General features: G+C 39.6%; 1 protein-coding gene across 3 annotated transcripts in view; it reads left to right on the forward strand.

The window, feature by feature from the left end:
• TPH1 (tryptophan hydroxylase 1) overlaps window positions 1-18,902 on the forward strand; it is a 33,383-nt gene extending 14,481 nt beyond the window's left edge. For all 3 annotated transcript variants that reach the window (XM_003122941.3, XM_005661097.2, XM_021083266.1), the window contains 9 exons: window positions 392-575; window positions 3,652-3,752; window positions 7,006-7,073; window positions 7,219-7,415; window positions 10,741-10,876; window positions 11,566-11,692; window positions 13,861-13,956; window positions 15,125-15,258; window positions 15,722-18,902. In XM_003122941.3, coding sequence (XP_003122989.1) covers window positions 392-575; window positions 3,652-3,752; window positions 7,006-7,073; window positions 7,219-7,415; window positions 10,741-10,876; window positions 11,566-11,692; window positions 13,861-13,956; window positions 15,125-15,258; window positions 15,722-15,896 — 1,218 coding nt within the window. In that variant the 3' untranslated portion in view covers window positions 15,897-18,902. The remainder of the gene's footprint in view (window positions 1-391; window positions 576-3,651; window positions 3,753-7,005; window positions 7,074-7,218; window positions 7,416-10,740; window positions 10,877-11,565; window positions 11,693-13,860; window positions 13,957-15,124; window positions 15,259-15,721) is intronic.

A 19,526-nucleotide genomic window follows, 5' to 3' on the forward strand; every position in this document is an offset into this window, starting at 1 on the left:
CTTCTTTGTAAAGGACTAACATTAACATCACTTAAAAAAGAAGTCAAGCCTTTATTTGTGAGAATTTTCAAAGGGTTCTTTTTTATCCTGGAGACTTGGTCTTTTGATTTGAAGGCCAGTTAAATCTGGCAAGCTGAGGGACTTTCTGGTGGGCATTAATTTAATTATTACTTTCCAGAGTGTATGGTGAATTTTTCAAACATTTTTGGGATATACCTAATATTTAGGGGTAATTATTTTGCTGTTGGCAACACCAAAAACAGCTTTTTTCCCCCTTTGGCTATTATGACCATTGTTGAGATTGAGTTTTAGTGGTAATGAAAATAATCTCCTCAGAGACAACTACCATTTGAGGTGGTTACATGTAATCTCTGCCCTCTGCTTTCCGTAGGAGAAGCATGTGAACTTGTTACATATTGAGTCTCGAAAATCAAAGAGAAGAAACTCAGAATTTGAGATTTTTGTTGACTGCGATATCAATAGAGAACAAATGAATGATATTTTTCATCTGTTGAAGAATCATACTAATGTTTTGTCTGTCAACCTACCAGACAATTGCACCATGAAGGAAGATGGTAAGTTTGAAAAGTGAAAATACTCAGAAGATTAAGGATTTCCCGTTGTGGCTCAGCAAGTGTGTTAAGAACCTGACTAGTATTCATGAGGATGTGGGTTCAATCCCTGGCCTCGATCAATGGGTTAAGGATGCAGGGTAGCTGCAAGCTGTGGCATAGGTCGCAGATGGGGCTCATATCTGGTGTTGCTGTGGCTGTGGTGTAGGCTGGCAGCTGCAGCTCCGAATTGGCCCCTAGCCTGGGAACCTCCATATGCCACGAGTGTGGCCCTAAAAGAAAAGAAGATTAATTGCATGATGTGTGTCCAATTTTTTTTTTAATGCTTTTTAGGGCTGCACCTGCTGCATATGGAGGTTCCCGGGCTAGGAGTTGAATGGGAGCTATAGCTGCCAGCCTACACCACAGGCACAGCAACGTAGGATCCAAGCCCCGTCTGCCACCTACACCACAGCTCACAGCAACACCAGATCCTAAACCACTGAGCAAGGCCAGGGATCGAACCCACAACCTCTTGGTTACTATTCGGATTTGTTTCTGCTGTGCCGCAGTGGGAACTCCCACTCTTTTGTTTATGTTGAAAGCATGAAAGTAAAGGTAAGATACTATCTCTTCAAATTACTTATAGTCTGGTAGTGAATAAGATACAAAATGTAATTGCTCAAAATGCTAAAGAAAAATTACAAAGCAGCATTTTCTCAAGGGTGAGAGAAGCAAAAAGGAAAGCTTGAGTGTAAGGAAAATTTCAGCATAACTAGAAATCCAATAAATTATCTCAGATCCCAAGTCAGCACACCTTTTTTGATTTTACGAACCTTTAGTTCACAATCCCTGAGCACTTAGTGACTCTCATAGGGCAGATACTTAGCAGATATTAGATGAACATTTGAATTTGTTGAGGATGTTGACAACAGCTAACAGTTATAATGTGAAATATTCTATATTTGACTACAATGTTCTTCCTTGTCCTTGGTTCTACCACAACCAAATTAAAAAAATCAATAAAGCCCTTTGAAGGTTTCAGATACTCAAATAGCAAAGATAGGCTACAATCTTCTGTTGTGAAAAAAAATCCTTGTAGTTAATTTGAGGCAGAAGACAAATGGATAATTTAGTCACATTTTATCTGTGGTACTCAATTGAAAACCATCTCTTCTTATTTCACAAATTTGGGGTGTCATCAGGGCTGATATTCATCTGGTATGTATTCATATGCCTGTATAAAGTATTTAAATATCAATATACCGCTTCCATTTCTGGCTCGCAGACAGCCTCTTCCCTGAGTCCTTTTTTTTTTTGGCCAGGCCCACAGCTTGAGGAAGTTCCCAGGCCAGTGATGAAACCCGCTCCACAGCAGCAGTGACGTGAGCCAGAACAGTGATAACTCGGGATCCTTAACCTGCTGCACAACACAGGAACTCTGTCCCTGAGTCCCTTGAGTGGTCCCCACCATGCCTGAACCCGTTGTGCCCCAATCCTCCACTTGGAATCCCAGGCTCACCACAAACAACTAAAGGGTTAACACTTGGCAGAGCAGGAGCCTGTGACCCTGACTCTGTCTGTTTTGAGTGATTGGTGCCCTGTTGTTTTGTTGCTAAATCTTTTGAGTATCACTTCTGGATTTGTTAGGAAGAGCATTAAACTGGAATGAGAAGAACTGAGTTCTAGTCCTCTCTCTTCCATTAGAGATGAGTGATCTTGGATAAATTACTCCACCTCCCTGGATTTTGGTTACTCCACCTATAAAATGAAGAGTTTTAAAGAGGCTAAATGGTTCAGTTGATATTTAGGGAACACAAACTTGTCAGATATTTCTACTAAGAAATGGGGGCACAAAATAAATACCCTAGAATAACTGCCCTTTTTTTTTTTTTGTCTTTTTAGGGCTGTACCTGCAGCATATGTAAGTTCCCAGAATAGGGGTCAAATTGGAGCTGTAGCTGCTGGCCTACACCACAGCCACAGCAACACCAGATCAGAGTTGTGTTTGTGACCTACACCACAGCTCACAGCAGTGCCGGATCCTTTAGCCCACTGAGCAGGGCCAGGGATCAAACCTACGTCCTCATGGATACTAGTTGCATTCATTAACTTTTGAGCCACTACAGGAAATCCCCCATTCTTTTGTTTTGTTTTGTTTTTGCTTTTTAGGGCTGCACTAGTGGCACGTGGAAGTTCCCAGGGTAGGAGTCAAATTGGAGCTGCAGCTGCTGGCCTACACCATAGCCACAGCAATTCTAGATTTGAGCCACGTCTGCTGACCTACACCACAGCTCACGGCAACGCCTGATCCCTAACCCGACCTCGTTCTCATGGATACTAGTCAGGTTCATTACTGCTGAGCCATGACTGCTGAGCCTCTACTCCTTAGTGTAGTTCCCATTCTTTTTTATAAGACAGCCATATACAGATACGTTGTAGCAAAACAGTAAAGGCTTTTAGAGAATTAGAATCGTAGTGTCACAAGAACCCAGAAGACAGAGAATTAGCTTCATCTACAGGGTCAGGGAAGGCTCCCTTGAAGTGGGTTTTGAAGGATGAGAAAGATATTCCCAGGAAAATGGAAGGATGAGGTGGAGCAGACTGTGGGAGTGGGACAGTTATTCTTGCGGAAGAACAGCATACACAAAACCCCAGAGTTTTATGAGGCCTGTATGTTCGAGGGATGGTGAGATCAAAGTGGCAAAGACATAAATGATCTCTCAGATCCTGCTCATCAGCAAAAATAAACATTCAGAGTTTTTATTAAATTTGCACCTTGGTCTATAAAATTTTACATCCTTTTATGGATAGCTAAATATGTAGCTTAATTTTTTTTAAAACTTTTGGTCTATTACTAAAGTACGTCATTTCTGCAACACTTAGAAAATTGAGGCTCAAAATATTTTTAAACTCAAAACTTTTGAATAAGATTTACTTATTAGAACTAGAGTAATTTGCTTGTATAAATTTTGCCCCAGCCTACAAGCTAAAATTAAAAATCTCATCCAAATGCAGTCATGACTTTCTTAATTTATTCTTCTGTATTGCCTTGTTTAAGGTGGTCTCTTCAACTGTGACTGGTTTTTATGTTTTCCAGGTATGGAAACTGTTCCTTGGTTTCCAAAGAAGATTTCTGACCTAGACCACTGTGCCAACAGAGTTCTGATGTATGGATCTGAACTGGATGCTGACCATCCTGTAAATATTTTTAATAGATATCTTCATGAAAATAATTTAAAGCAAACTGAAAATTAGGGGCATTTTTAATTTTTTTTCTTTTTTTGGAGAAAGTACTTATTCTAGACTAAAGAGGATCTTGATTAATCGGGGTTTCAGGAAGTGTCCTGAAATGTTGGTGGACTTGAGACCAAGTGACTGAAAAACCTCCAATTTCATGGTCTCCAAAACATCTGCCTCGTGCCTGGCATTCCTATCATTAACAGCTATTCAAAGAGTTATGCTACAATGAAGACAGTATCTGCAGCCAGGTTCTGTTAAAACGGGCATGCATTATTGGAGCGGGAAGTAAAGATAGGAAGGAGAAAGACTTGGTACCCATACTGGCCAACATAATTGATGAATCGGGAAGTTGTTTCCGTGGAAAATTATATGGGTACAGTACAGGCTTGAGTTGGAGAATTAGTCAAGTCTGGAACATCAGGATTTCTTATGAATCCTAGGAGGGGAGGAGAGAGGAGAGTCAATGGAATTGCACAGAGCAGGAATTTAATCTGCTACCACTTATTAGCTGTGTGAATGTGACCATATACTGCCTTAGACAGGTCCTGGCCAATTAATCCATTTATTCTGTATCTTTGTTTGAAAGTATTGTTGATTTACAATGTTGTACCAATTTCTCCTGTACAGCAAAGTAACCCAGTCATATATACATATATATGTATATATATACACACACACACACATTCTTTTTCTCGTATTATCTCCCATCACGTTGTATCACAAGAGATTGGATATAGTTTCCTGGGCTATGCATTATATTCTATAATATCTTATTGAGTAAGTATTGTAATTAATAAATTGCTTTACCTGACCTTGGGGAGCTTACTGTCTGATTGGGAAAGTAAAGCACACATATGTAAATAAACATGTAAGAGATTAACATATGAAAAGTGTGCTAAGTGGCATGAACAGAATGCTTTGAGATGAACACAAGAGAGCAGCACTTCTAGCTGAAGAGATAAGAGAAGGGCAGCCCTTTAACTTGGCCTTGAAGAATTTTGGCAGGAGAGAGATAGAGAGGAAGGACAGTTTATTGAAAAATGAGCAAAGGTTCAGAGGCCAGAAGGTCTGGGCATGTGTATGGAAAGGTGTGTAGATCAGTTTTACTGACCTGCTACCAAGCCCAGCTGATTTTTAACCTCCCAACTACTTCTTAAATTTGTTCCTTATTTATTCTTATTACCACAACCTTCAACTCATCTTCCTGCCTCCAGCCTTGCTATCAAACCCATCCTCCTCATAGTCACTAGAATGATCTAAGGCCTCAGTGTGACCATTATCCCTCTTCTGTGTAAAATATCACCAATGGTACCTAGGTATAGATCTAAGAAAATTGAAAACATGTGTCTACACAAAACCTTGGACACAAACCTTCATAGAAGCATTACTCATAACAGCAAAAAAAGTGGAAACAACCCAAATATCCATCCACCGATGAATGGATAAGTAAAGCAGGGTCTATCCTTAACATGGAGTATTAATAAGAAAGTATTAATAAGAAAGCATGAAATACTGATACAGGCTATAACATGGGTGAACTTTGAAAGCACTGACAGTGAAAGAAACCAGTCACAAAAGACCATATATTCTGTGATTCCTTTTATATGACATGTCGAGAATAGGCACATTCATAGCAACAGGAAATAGATTACTGATGGTGAGGAGCTGGGGGAGAGGAAAAATGGGGAGAGACTGTAAGTGAGTAGGGTGTTTGTTTTTGGGGTGATGAAAATGTTCTGAAATTACAGTGAGATGGTTGCACAACACTGAATATACTAAAAACTGCAAGTTTTACGCCTTAAAATATCAGTTTTGAGGTATGTGAATTATATGTTGATAAAGCTGTTGTTTTTTGTTTTTTGTTTTTTTTTAAATCCAATGGCTTCCTATTACCCAAAGACTAAAATCCAAGCTTGTCAACAGACCTTGGATCTTCACATGCCCCACCTCACTCTCTAGGCTCCAGCAACATTGCATTGCCTGGGTTTTCTTAGGCACAACATGGCTTTGCATTTCTGCTGTTGGTGGTGCTGCACTTTTCCACCAGGCTCCCTCCACTCCTCTTTTGAGACTTAGGTTAGGCGTCATTGCTGGGAACTCGTTCCTGACTCCCACTGCCTTCATCCACATACTCTGGATTATGAGTTTCTCTTTGGAGCTGGAATGGTATTTTGTGCCTATCTCCAATGAGTCACTTATCATATTGTTTCATAATAACTGGTTAGTAAACTCCTTGACGACCCTAATCGCACTGTGCTTCCCTGGGTTTCAGCCCAGCGCCAGGTGCATAGCAGGGCTTGTAAATTTGTGTTAAACACAGGAGTCTCATTCTCTCCTTTCACGTGTCCTCTCCTTTCCTATTTTGTGTTATTGGCTATTTCCTCCTGTGATTTGCTTTTTTTGTTGTTTTGTTGTTGTTGCTATTTCTTGGGCCCTCCCGCGGCATATGGAGGTTCCCAGGCTAGGGGTTGAATCGGAGCTGTAGCCACCGGCCTATGCCAGAGCCACAGCAACGCGTGATCCAAGCCGCGTCTGCAACCTACACCACAGCTCACTGCAACGCCAGATCGTTAACCCACTGAGCAAGGGCAGGGACCGAACCCACAACCTCATGGTTCCTAGTCAGATTCGTTAACCACTGTGCCACGACGGGAACTCCTGTGATTTGCTTTTTGATGCCTTAGTCTATTTTTTTCTCAAACACTTTTCATAGGTATAAATCTAATGTTACTATTTTGTCTGTTTTTATTGTCCTTATTTGCTTCTACAAATGGTTAATATGGCTTCATTTTGCAATGAGATCTGAGGCTAGATTCAGTTGTCATGATTTCTAGTATTATTAATTACTATTTTGTTATTAATTATAGGAAAATATAACTGAAGATGTAGTCAAAGGATCAAGGAAAAAAAAAAAACTCACCCTTAGAAAAGAGCCATGTATTCAACAAGGGTGGTGCTTTTCTTTTTCCTCAAACTATTTTATAGCTACTATAGTATTTTTGTATCGATAGTATCTTTTATCTTTGTAGCCACTATCATATAGAGCTGTTTAAAATAAAAATGACCTTGAATTTATAAACACTGCTTATTCAAAATAACAATTATATAGCTCTCCAGTGTAGTCCCTTGATTAAAAATAAAAGATTTTCTAAATCATTTGTCAAGTTTTTTTTTTTGTATGGATATTTAAAAACTTTTCTTTAATTATCAGGGCTTCAAAGACAATGTCTACCGTAAAAGACGGAAGTATTTTGCAGACTTGGCTATGAACTATAAACAGTAAGTGTATTATAAAAATAACATCTAACTTTGAAATAATGAAATAAATGAATAAATTATGCTGCTCATTTAGTAAATAGAAAACAAGTTAAATTCTACTGTTTCTTGGATGCTAATTCAAAATAACTTCTCTTTATTTCATCAGTGGAGACCCCATTCCTAAGGTTGAATTCACTGAAGAGGAGATTAAGACCTGGGGAACCGTGTTCCGAGAACTCAACAAACTGTACCCAACCCACGCCTGCAGAGAGTATCTCAAAAACTTACCCTTGCTTTCTAAATACTGTGGATACCGGGAAGATAATATCCCACAATTGGAAGATGTCTCCAACTTTTTGAAAGGTAATGAGCTAATTAATTTTTTGTAAGGGAATAGTAAGCTCTGTTTCAGTCATAATAGAACTCTTATAGTGGAATAAAGTTGTTATGTGAGAAGTCAGAATTTTTCTGTACTCTGTCCAGGAGAATTTGGTATCGCATTTGAAGAGGGACCTTTATAACTTGAAACAAGTGTAGAAGAAAGTGAGCAGAATTGTAAGGGGACTAGAAAATGTATCAAACAAATAAAATTTGAAGGATTCTTAGGGTGTTAAACCTGGAAATTTAGAAGACTTTATAGCTTTATTTAAATATTTGAAGGTCATCTTATGTAATAGAGGGATGACTATGTTGCCCTAAAGTAGAGGACAGTCAAAATAGAGAAGCTCTTACTGAAAGAACTATTTGAGGAGTTCCCGTCATGGCGCAGCGGAAACGAATCCAACTAGGAACCATGAGGTTTCAGGTTTGATCCCTGGCCTCGCTCAGTGGGTTAAAGATTCAGTGTTGTCATGAACTGTGGTGTAGGTCCCAGATGTGGCTCAGATCCTGTGTTGCTGTGGCTGTGGTGTAGGCCAGCAGCAACAGCTCCGATTAGACCCCTAGCCTGGGAACCTCCATGTGCCTTGGGTATGGTCCTAAAAAGCAAAAAAAAAAAAAAAAAAAAGAGAGAACCATTTGAAAAATGGAACAGAAAAGAAAGAAAGAAATAAAAAAGAAAGAAAAAAAAAAAGAAAAATGGAACAGGCTCATAAGCTGGTTAGTTCCATGTTCATGGAGATGTTCATGCAACAGTTCCACACCCCTAGAGGGTGTGACAGAGGAGATTCATGCACCTTTGGGAAAGTTGGAGTAAATGATCTCTGAAGCCCTTTCCACATCAAGATTCTGTCACTTTCCCAAGGGAAAAGATGTGTTTGTAGAAGCATAAACAAAGAGTAAGGAAAATTTTGTTTCTTTTAGTTCATCATGTGTATTTGGTCCAAGTTTCCTTATTTTTTTAGCTAGTATAGGAAATAAAATGATCGATGTTCTCCGGTGTCTACAGTAAGGAAAATAAATATCCCCTGTGATCTCAGCAGATTAGAACCTTAGGGAGAAAAAAAAATAGAAGTTATCTTTTTGATTCAAAGGGAGATTATCTTATTTCCATCACGATGTGATGTTATAATCCTTGAATTTATTACATAAACTGTTATAAAATCTGCATATCTATTCAACTTCATAATTCTTATTACTCAACCATTGTACACTAAGAGCTAAACAAGAGTTGAGCAATAATTCTAATTACTTAACCATTGTACACTAAGAGCTAAACAAGAGAGGGAAGAACCCATGTAAGTGGTTCCTACAAAAACTAGATTTAAAAAAAAAAAAAGTAGTGATTGGAGTTCCTGTTGTGGCTCAGTGATTAATGAACCCAACTAGTATCCATGAGGACATGGGTTCGATCCCTGGCCTTACTCAGTGGGTTAAGGATCCAGTGTTGCCATGAGCTGTGGTATTGGTCGAAGACACGGCTTGGATACTAAGTTGCTGTGGCTGTGGTGTAGGCCAGCAGCTGCAACTCCGATTCGACCCCTAACCTGGGAACCTGCAGATGCTGTGGGTGCAGCCCTAAAAAAGACAAAAAAAAAAAAAAAGTAGTGATTAAGGTGGCAGAGAACCAAAGTATATGACCTTGTGGAACTTAAAGATGGACAAGCCGGAGTTCCTGTCATGGCACAATGGTTAACGAATCCGACTAGGAACCATGAGGCTGCGGGTTCGGTCCCTGCCCTTGCTCAGTGGGATCCGGTGTTGCCGTGAGCTGTGGTGTAGGTTGCAGACCCGGCTCAGACCCCACGTTGCTGTGGCTCTGGCGTAGGCCGGCAGGCTACAGCTCCGATTGGACCCCTAGCCTGGGAACCTCCATATGCCGCAGGAGTGGCCCAAGAAATGGCAAAAAGACAAAAAAAAAAAAAAAAAAAAAAAAGATGGACAAACCATGTGCTACATGCTATAGAAGTTATCAAGTCACATTTGCTTGAGATTTGGAGGAAACATTTTGTTATGGATACAGAACTTAAAGTTGATCACTAGGGGTTAGGAGCTTGAGCAGGCTACAGAGCTTGTTGCTGAAGGTGTTTCAAGGGAAAATGTCAAAGAGAGAAGCCAAGATTAAAAGGCAGTTCAAACGAAGCATGAGTTGGAAGGGGTTACCTGCGCCATCAAATATGGGGACCACCAGATGCCTGTGGTTGTTTAAATAATTAAAATTAATGTCAATCAAAATGTTAGTTCCCTAGCTGCATTAGCCCCATTTCAAGTGCTCAACAGCCACATGTGGCTGGTGGCTGCCCTATTGGGTGGCCTAAGTGTTGAACATTTCCTTCTTTGTGGAATATTTTATTGCCCATCAGAGTGGGAGAATCCAAGTCCAAAGCAATGGGGTAGAACTGGAATTACCGGAGTGTGAGAGTTTGAAATGAAGGGCAAGATTAGAGCTTACAAAGGTCCCCAGAGCCACTGCAGCATAGTAGCAGGTGACTTTTACAGAGGGCATGCAGCTCAACTGTTGGGGAATGAAAGGGCACCATCCAGGAGTTCCCTCTGTGGCTCAGTGGCTTAAGAACCCAACTAGTATCCATGAGGAGGTGGGTTTGATCCCTGGGCTCACTCAGCGGCATAAGGATCCAGTGTTGCCACAAGCTGTGGTGTAGGTCACAGATGTGGCTTAGATCTCGCCTCGATGTGGCTGTGGCGAAGCCTCCAGCTGCAGCTCCAATTCAACCCCTCTGACAAGAACTTTCATATGCCCCAGGTATGGCCCAAAAAGGAAAAAAAAAAAGAAAAAAAAAGTATCATCCGGTTTAGATAAAAGAAACTATGGGAGGTAGCACTGACTAAAATGACACAGATTCAAAAATGGTTCTGATCCATATTAATAGATCTTGTTCGTAAGTGTCTTTAAAAAACAAAAGTAAGATTGTCTAGGGGATATTCTAAACCTGTTAGGGAGAGAGCAAGGTGTAGCATAAGACCTGGGTTCTTACCCTACCTTTATCATCCACTGTGTGACCTTAAGCATGTTATTGAGTCTCTGAGCCTGGATTTTACAGCTGTCACGATGAGAAGAGTAAACTTTAGCTCATAAACATGGAAGGAGATATGATGTGTAAAAGGTCTAACCCATTGCCTGGCCATGGGAAGTGCTTCATAATTATGACTTCCCGGTAGCACACATATGATAACATTTTAGTTTCCATGCCCTCCCTCAAAATGTCACCTGGTGCCACTGGCAGTTTTAAATGTTGCAGTACATAGTCTGTTCTGGTGAAGATTTTCTGTTTTCTCTTTTGCTTTGCAGAACGCACAGGTTTTTCCATCCGTCCTGTGGCTGGTTACTTATCACCAAGAGATTTCTTATCAGGTTTAGCCTTTCGAGTTTTTCACTGCACACAGTATGTGAGACACGGTTCGGACCCCCTCTACACCCCAGAGCCGTAAGTACTTCTACCGCAGCATCCATCCATCAATATAGCACCTACAGCATGAGTTTTCTGTGAAGATCAAGTGAATTAGCACATGTAAAGCATTTTGAATGGTGCCTAGCAAGTAATACATGTTCTGGGCTGTATATGTTAATCATTATTATTACCATTAGTAATTGACAACCTGTTAGGTGGCAAATGCTGTTCTGAGCATAGGGATAGAACACACAAAAAGTCAGACAAAATTTTCTGCCTTCATAAAGCTTATATTCCAATGGGGGAATCTAGGTAATAACAAATAAGCAAATATATATATTTGGTTATAAATGCCATATTGAAAAAAATAAAGCGAGAGAAGGGGATAGTTGTGTGTGTGTGTGTGTTTCTTTTTTGAAAAAGGGTGATTAGAGAAGGACTCACTGAGAAGGTGACGTATGACAGAGACCTGATTTGGGGGTGTGGGATGAGGGGTGGATGTCTGTGGGTATTTGAATGAACTTAGGTATGTGTGTTTGTGAGTGGCCAAGGTTTTGAACCAAAATAGTTTCTTTACTGTAATAGTAACCTTTGTGGTCCATTTCCAAAGTAAAACTACCTAATCAGTTTGAATAAAAGTAAGATCAGGTTTTGATTTGATTGAATGGCTGATTATACATTTATGTAAAGTGTCGCAGTGTGACAAATCTGTACTTCTTTTTCAGAGATACCTGCCATGAACTCTTAGGTCATGTCCCCCTTTTGGCTGAACCTAGTTTTGCTCAGTTCTCCCAAGAAATTGGCCTGGCTTCTCTTGGAGCTTCAGAAGAGGCTGTTCAAAAACTGGCAACGGTATAAATCTGGATAGCTGTATAGATCAGTAATTCTTAACTGGGAAGGGAGGGGAATGTGGTTATTTGCGTAGTTTAAAAAGTACATGTTCAAGGAGTTCCCTGGTGGCCTAGCAGTTAAAGATCCAGCATTGTTGCCACTGTGGCCCAGGTTCAGTCTCTGGTCTGGGAACTTATGCATGCCCAATATTGTCTCTGTGAGGATGTGGGTTTGATCCCTGGCCTCACTCAGTGAGTTAAGGATTTGGTGTTGCTGCAGGCTGCAGTGTACGTTGCAGATGCAGCTCGGATCTGGTGTTGCTGGGGCTGTGGCATAGGCCAACAGCTGCAGTTCTGATTCAACTCCTGCAATTTCCATATGCTGCAGGTGAGGCTGTAAAAAGAAAAAAAAAAGAGGAAGTACATATTCAAGATGAGCATTAGAAAATTTATCTTTGTTCATGTTTAATTTAAATAAATAACATTAAAGGAGGATGTAACACTTTAGGTTTATCAAAAGAAGACATGAGCTTAAAAATAAGGTAGAGAACAGAGATTACTAGAGTACAAGAATGAATAGTTTGGATACCCTTCTTTTTTCAGTAAAAATGATCGGTTCCCTAAAAATGATGCTAAAAATATTTTTGAGCACTAGGTGCAAGACATTATGGTGGAAATACAAAGATGAGTAAGGCCTGGTTCCCACCTTCAAGGAACTGATACAGAGACAGTTACGTTAGACTGAGAGCAAGCCTGTTAGAGAAGCTTAGGCAGAGGGCTCTGGGAGTGCAGAGATCTTCCTGGGGAAGGTTTCAGGAAGATGAACATCTGGACCAGCCCAGGGAAGATGAGTAATGTTTTCACATGCCAGGAAAATAAGGAAGAGCAGCTCAGGAGGAGGGCACACAAGCAAAGACAGGAGGTGCTTGATGTGTCTGGGGCAATGACAGAAGCTAGAGCAGAGTGTATGAGGGTGGGGAGGTCGTGTGAAATAGGCTAGATGGTTAGAACAGTGCTGTTCAGATTGCGATTTGGGGATACCTGGGGAGTCCCTGAAGCCCCTACACAGGGCTCTTGATGAAAGGTCTGTTCAAAATGCAAAGCGGATTTTAATGTAAGAGACAAAAGTCTTTGAGATGGTTTCAGATTCCACATTGCAGCAGCAGCACTTTAAGAAACTACCACTTGTTGAGCTTGATATTGCGTCAAAGAAGAATATCCACCATTGTCTGAGAAGGCTATTACCATATTCAACCTTTTCCCAGCTACTTATCTGTGTGAGGCTGCCTTTTTTCATATACTAGAATCAAAACAACCTGTTGCAGCAGGTTTAATACAGAAGCAGATAATCTGTTTTCTAGCCCGACATTAAATAGTATCTGGTCAGACATTAAAAAGATTTGTGACAATGTAAAACAGTGCTACTTTTCTCACCTTCTTTTTTTGGTTTTGTACAATATAATGTTATGTGTATATATATATATATATATATATATATATATTATTTTTTCTCTTTATAGCTGCACCTGCAGCATATGACAGTTCCTGGGGCTAGGGGCCCAATCAGAGCTGCAGCTGCTGGCCTGCGCCACAGCTAAGGCAACACTGGATCTGAGCTGCATCTGCAACCTCTACCACAGCTTGCAACAATGTGGGATCCTTAACTCCCTGAGCGAGGTCAGGGATCGAAGTCACATCCTTACAGAGACATTATGGGGCCCTTAACTTGCTGGGCCACAAGAGGACCTCTGCTTTCTTATATTTTAACATTAATGAGTAAATATTTAAACTTTTCTCAGTTTACATTTTTAATATGGTAAATATAGCTAGCCATAACCCATATAAACATTCAAGACCACATAAATGAGGTCTTGGGGTCCTTAGCAATTTTTAAGACTGTATAAGAGTTCTCGGAACAAAAGTTTGAGAAGTCCAGTTTGGAGTGAGACTTGATTGTAGAAATGTTTATAGGTTAATCTGGGGGTCTTGGACTTTATTTCAGGGTACTTTGGGTTAGTGACTAAGAGTCGTAATTTGTTTTCCTTATTTATTTACTTACATTTTACTTATTTAATATTTTTAGTTGTTTTGTTTTTTTGGTTTTTAAATTAAATACAGTTGATTTACAATGTACTTTGTTTTAAATTGAGCCATTCAGGATGTGAAAGTAATACTGATGTCTATTTTCAGTGCTACTTCTTCACTGTGGAGTTTGGTCTATGTAAAGAAGAGGGGCAGCTAAGAGTCTTTGGTGCTGGTTTACTTTCTTCCATCAGTGAACTCAAGGTAAAGGTTGTAAATCTTTGCCCATAACCATATTTACGTAACATAATGGACACGACCTGAAATAGTTTCTGAATTTGAATAAGAGCTTACTGTGGAAAATGCTTGGGGGTGGCAGTAAACATTACCCAACGGGCATTTTTATCTATTTCCTAAGTTTTCTGAATAGATATATCTTTTATTTATTTATTTATTTATTTATTTATTTACTTATTTATTGTTTTGGGAGCCACACCCATGGCATACAGAAATTCCCAGGCTAGGGGTTGAATCAGAGCTACAGCTGCCAGCCTACACCACAGCCACAGCAACACAGGATCCGAGCTGCATCTGCGACCTACACCACAGCTCAGGGCAATGCCAGATGCCTGACCCACTGAGTGAGCCCAGGATCAAACCTGCATCCTCATGGATACTAGTTGGGTTTGTTTCCACTGTGCTACAAGGGGAACTCCTGAAGAGATATTTATTTATTTATTTATTTTTTACTGGTTGTATACTTTCTTTCTTTTTTTAAAATCACATCTGTAGTTGTATAATGATCATCACAATCCAGTTTCACAGGATTTCCATCCCACAACCCAAGCACAACTCCCCACCCCCCAAAGAGATATATCTTTTAAATTTAAAAAGTATTTTAAAGCTTTTGCTTACAAAATCTTCCTGTTTCTTCACCATTTTTGGTGTGCTAACAATAACTTCAGTAATTTGTAGGGAATTCTTTGAGATTAATTATTTATCCATCAAAAGAACTGACCTGTGTTTGTTGAGTGGTGGATATATGTGAAATATTGTCCAAGGTACAGTTTTGCTCTCAAGGAGCCTGCCCCCTAGTGGTGGTACAAGTCATGTGTAGGAGTAACTAGTGCAGGGAGCAAATTTGATGCTGTAACATAAGAGTAAATAAATAAAGATCCTTGGGTGCCTGATATATGGAGAAGAGTGTTCGGGCAACAGAGATGATCTTGGAGCATTTATAGGGAACATAAAGCTATTTATTTTATTGGAGTATAGTGTGGAATAAATAGAGCTCTAGGAAATCAGTTTGGAATTATAGGTTGGGGCCATTGCATTAGTGATACATTCTGAAGTGTGCTGATTCTGGCAGTTGTGTATAGAATGTGGTCTATGAAAACAGTATTCTTTGATTCACTGACTCTTTGTCCTCTAGCATGCACTTTCTGGACATGCCAAAGTAAAGCCCTTTGATCCCAAGATTACCTGTAAACAGGAGTGTCTCATCACAACTTTTCAGGATGTCTACTTTGTATCTGAAAGCTTTGAAGATGCAAAAGAGAAGATGAGGTAAAGTGTATCTTCCTCATGCCTTAATTTTCCTCTGCAAAAGATAGGTCCAATAATGGTGACAAGTCACAGAAGTAGCAGCTGGATAATTAGAAGCCCACTAGGCACCTTCTGCCTGTGACTTAATGCCCTTTAACAGTAAATATGTAAGGTATGTTGTTTTTAATGATGTTCAGTATTGCAAATATGAATCAAGATATACTGAGAAATTGGTTTCTTCCCATTAGACCATTTATAATCTAATAGGAAAAATGAATACAAATTACTATATAGCAACTAGGAAGCCTTATTCAGGAGCAATTCATTCCAGCCAGGGGAACAGAGAAAGCTTAATGTCACTTGAGGAAGAACATGAAGTATATATAAGATTTAGATATGTTCATTTTTAGACTAAAGGACAGTATTTAGTTTTCATCATTTGCCCCCTAGAAATTGACTGCCTCTTATTTGTTTTCTTAAATAGAGAATTTACCAAAACAATCAGGCGTCCATTTGGAGTGAAGTATAATCCATATACACGGAGTATTCAGATCTTGAAAGACACCAGGAGCATAACCAGTGCCATGAACGAGCTGCAGCACGATCTCGATGTTGTCAGTGATGCCCTGGCTAAGGTTAGCAGGCAGCCGAGCATCTGACAGTGGCATTCCTTATCCTGAAAGCATCTGAGCGTCAATTCAGAGGCCTGTGGGTCAACGGTTGCTTTTCCTGAAGACCTGGTTGTGGAGGGACAGCAGCCGAATGATATTCTCTACTCCTATTCCCTAATGGACTATTAGTCTTTGCAAATGTGTACCTGGATCTTTGAGCCACTAATTTTTTTCCTTTTGGTAATAGCTTTAGTGAGGCGTAATTCACATACCATGCAATTCACTACCACCCCGGTTTTTATAGAGAATTTGCTTGACCCAATGGATCTAGTCCTAGCCTGATTCCATTTTCTTCAGTCCTTCTTGAGTAAAATGACTGATGATTACTTAAAATACTTTGATGGTATTAACTTTGATGATTACTTAAAATGCTTTGATGGTTATTATGGAATTGATCCATATTGTTACCTAAGATTTTCTAAGGGAGCTCCCTTGTGGCACAGTGAGTTGGGGGTCCGGCATTGTCACTGCAGCAGTTTGAGCAGCTGCTGTGGCATGGTTTTGATCCCTGGCCCGGAAACTTACACATGCCGTGGGGATGGCCAAAAAATTTTGTTAAGTATCTTACTTATCACTGAGTTTATGCCAAGCTCAGTCACATTCACATTCTTAAATTTATCAGGAGACTAGCTGTCTCTGCTGCTAGATGGAGGAAAAGCAGGGAGGCCTTTGCACACAAAACATACCTAGTAAAGGGCAAGTAGTCTAGGTTCAGGTGTAGTGTCTTATAGGGAAATGGGAGTAGCTAAGTCTAGAAAGATTGATTGGGCATAAACTTTAAGTCCAGGTGAAGGATTCGGAACTTTTTTTTTGTAGGCACCAGAGAGCCCCTGCCCAAGTGACCATCCTCCTTTAAACTCTTCTTTCTATAGCATTGCATGATGCTGGTTTTGTTTTAGGTTAGTCCTACTCATGGGGCCAAGGGGAATTTTGTGGGGGTGCTATTTGCAAGGATGTGGCATGCAGACATGCAACCCCAGGGATGGCCCTCAGGTTAGCAGGAGACAGTGTCGTCTGGGACAGAGGAGAGATACACTAAGTTAAAGTTGGAAAAGCAATGCCGAGCACTTTATTGCCAAGATAGAAGGTACCATAAACAGGAAGGCGGAGGGTCAAGGGTGGGCAAATGGGGAGGAGATGGTGTAGGAAAAGTCAAGAAGAGCATTTCAGGACTGACACTGTAATAACAAAGGTTGCAGCATTGGCTTTTATGTGGGGTCAGTGGTGTCATGCAGGGAGCAGGCCTGGTATACACAAACCAAACTCCCAAGTATAGGCTCCTGTCTTTTCAGTTTGCTTCTCTCCTCCCCCTACCCACCAGAGGAAGACTCTCCTCCAGTTTCTGTCTTTGGCCCTCTTCTCTCTCTGCTATATGTCTTCTACATCCATGACTTCAATTCTTATTTCATGTGATTCCCATACTTGCAATTCTAACCCTGACATCTGTCGCGAATTTTTGCCTCTTAAGTCCAGGTGCCTGCTGAATATTTCCGTTTAGATGCCCCATAAATTAGGCCAATGTGGTATCACTTCTTGTGGCACCATTCATGTAGAATGAAATGGGGTTGTGGGAGTTCCCGTCATGGCTCAGCGGTTAATGAATCTGAGCAGCATCCATAAGGACACAGGTTCGATCCCTGGCCTAGCTCAGTGGGTTAAGGATCCTGCGTTGCTGTGACCATGGTGTAGGCCAGTTGCTACAGCTCCAATTTGACCCCTAGCCTGGGAACCTCCATATGCTGTGAGTGTGGCCCTAAAAACAAAAAAGCAAAAAGAAATAAATGTGGGTTGTGCAATGTAGCAGCCCTGCCCAATATCTCAAACTCTAAAGGTCCAAAAGGAACTCAGAATCCCTTGAATATTATGCCCCATCAGCTTCCTCTCCCAGTGATCTCATTTCTATTAATGGTATATTAAAGGTCTTTCAGAACTCTTAAAAATTTTATTTTATGTTATTCAAAGAAATAGAATTAGAAAGAGTAATTAATCCTACTTCAAATTTTTACATTACTTATAAATTTTAATAGCTGATCAATTGTTAAGTATACCTTTGATAGTAATAGATCTAAGTCAGCCAATCTGAAGCCATCTGAAATATTGGTTAGGTAGTGTATAGTTAGTGTATTTGATTGCAAGGAAATCTATTAAGCAAACCATAATAGATAGCAAATAACAAACTGTGCATACTGTATCTAGTTATTTTCATACAACTTTATCATGGTATGGTAAAGAATGGTAGTTATTAAATTTTTTGATAGTTATTAAATTTTTAAATGATGGTATTTCAAATCATTCTATGACAAAAGCCTACTAAAGTAAATGTTGAAGACATGACCGTTATAATTCACATCTTCAGAGTAATGCAAACATTTCATGATTGATTTCAGTTTGTTCTTCTAACCTCTGAATTTAAAATATTTGATAAATGAGGAGTCCTGAGAACCTTAGAGTTTTCATGCATTTTAAATATATGCCTTCAGAGCATCAAGGAATATGTTAATAGTTATTCAAATATGAGAACAGAATTGAACCAAAAGTGTGGTTCATAATTCTTAATTAGTGAGTTATTACTTGGAGACATAGATGGTGTTTTCCTAACTTTTGGAAGAATGCTCCAAAAGCTAGCTGTCAGAATGCCTGCATTTCGTAATCTGCCTAGTTTATCATTTGGAGTTATATGGTAGTAATGACCCACCAAAGTGTATAGGATTATAGTTCATTTTTAAGTTGCCTTCCAAAAGGAAAAAATAAAAAACTCCTGGAATTGTCTAAAGGAGCACATACTAGAATTCATACATTACTTTTTTTGAAATGTATATACTGTCATCTATTTCAGTCTAGTCTTTATTTTACTAAAATAATATACATTTATGATCTGCAAGTTTGTTATTCAACTGGATAATAAAAGGACACAAAAATTCCTGTTCTCAACCAGCGTTTATTTTTGTCAAATATGTTAAAAACTAACTTAATAAACAATAAGTTCTTACTGTATAGCACAGGGAATTGTATCCACTCTTCTGGGATAGACTGTGATGGAAAATAACATAAAAAGAAGAATGTGTGTATGTGTGTGTGTGTGTGTGTGTGTGTGAGAGAGAGAGAGAGAGAGAGAGAGAGAGAGAGAGAGAGAGAGTCACTTTCCTGTACAACAGAAATAGGCACAACACTATAAATAAACTCTAATTAAAAAAAAAAAAAGAAGGAGTTCCTGTCATGGCGCAGTGGAAATGAATCTGATTAGGAATCATAAGTTTTCAGGTTCAATCCCTGGCTTCGCTCAGTGGGTTAAGGATCTGGTGTTGCATGTGCTGTGGTGTAGGTCAAAAATGCAGCTCAGATCCTGTGTTGCTGTGGCTGTGGTGTAGGCCAGAGGCTACAGGTCCAATTAGACCCCCAGTCTGAGAACCTCCATATGCTGCAGGTATGGCCCTAAAAATAAAAAAATAAAAAATAAAGAAAGAAAGAACTGATGTAAATATATACTAACAATTTTAGTAGTTTCAGAAATCTGTAACATGCTTCTTTTTTTATTTTTTCCATTATAGCTGGTTTACAGTGTTCTGTCAATTTTCTACTATACAGCAAAGTCACTCACTTATACTTCTTAAAAAGCCT

Source organism: Sus scrofa, chromosome 2 (assembly GCF_000003025.6).
Source record: "Sus scrofa isolate TJ Tabasco breed Duroc chromosome 2, Sscrofa11.1, whole genome shotgun sequence".
NCBI classification, from domain to species: Eukaryota; Metazoa; Chordata; class Mammalia; order Artiodactyla; family Suidae; genus Sus; species Sus scrofa.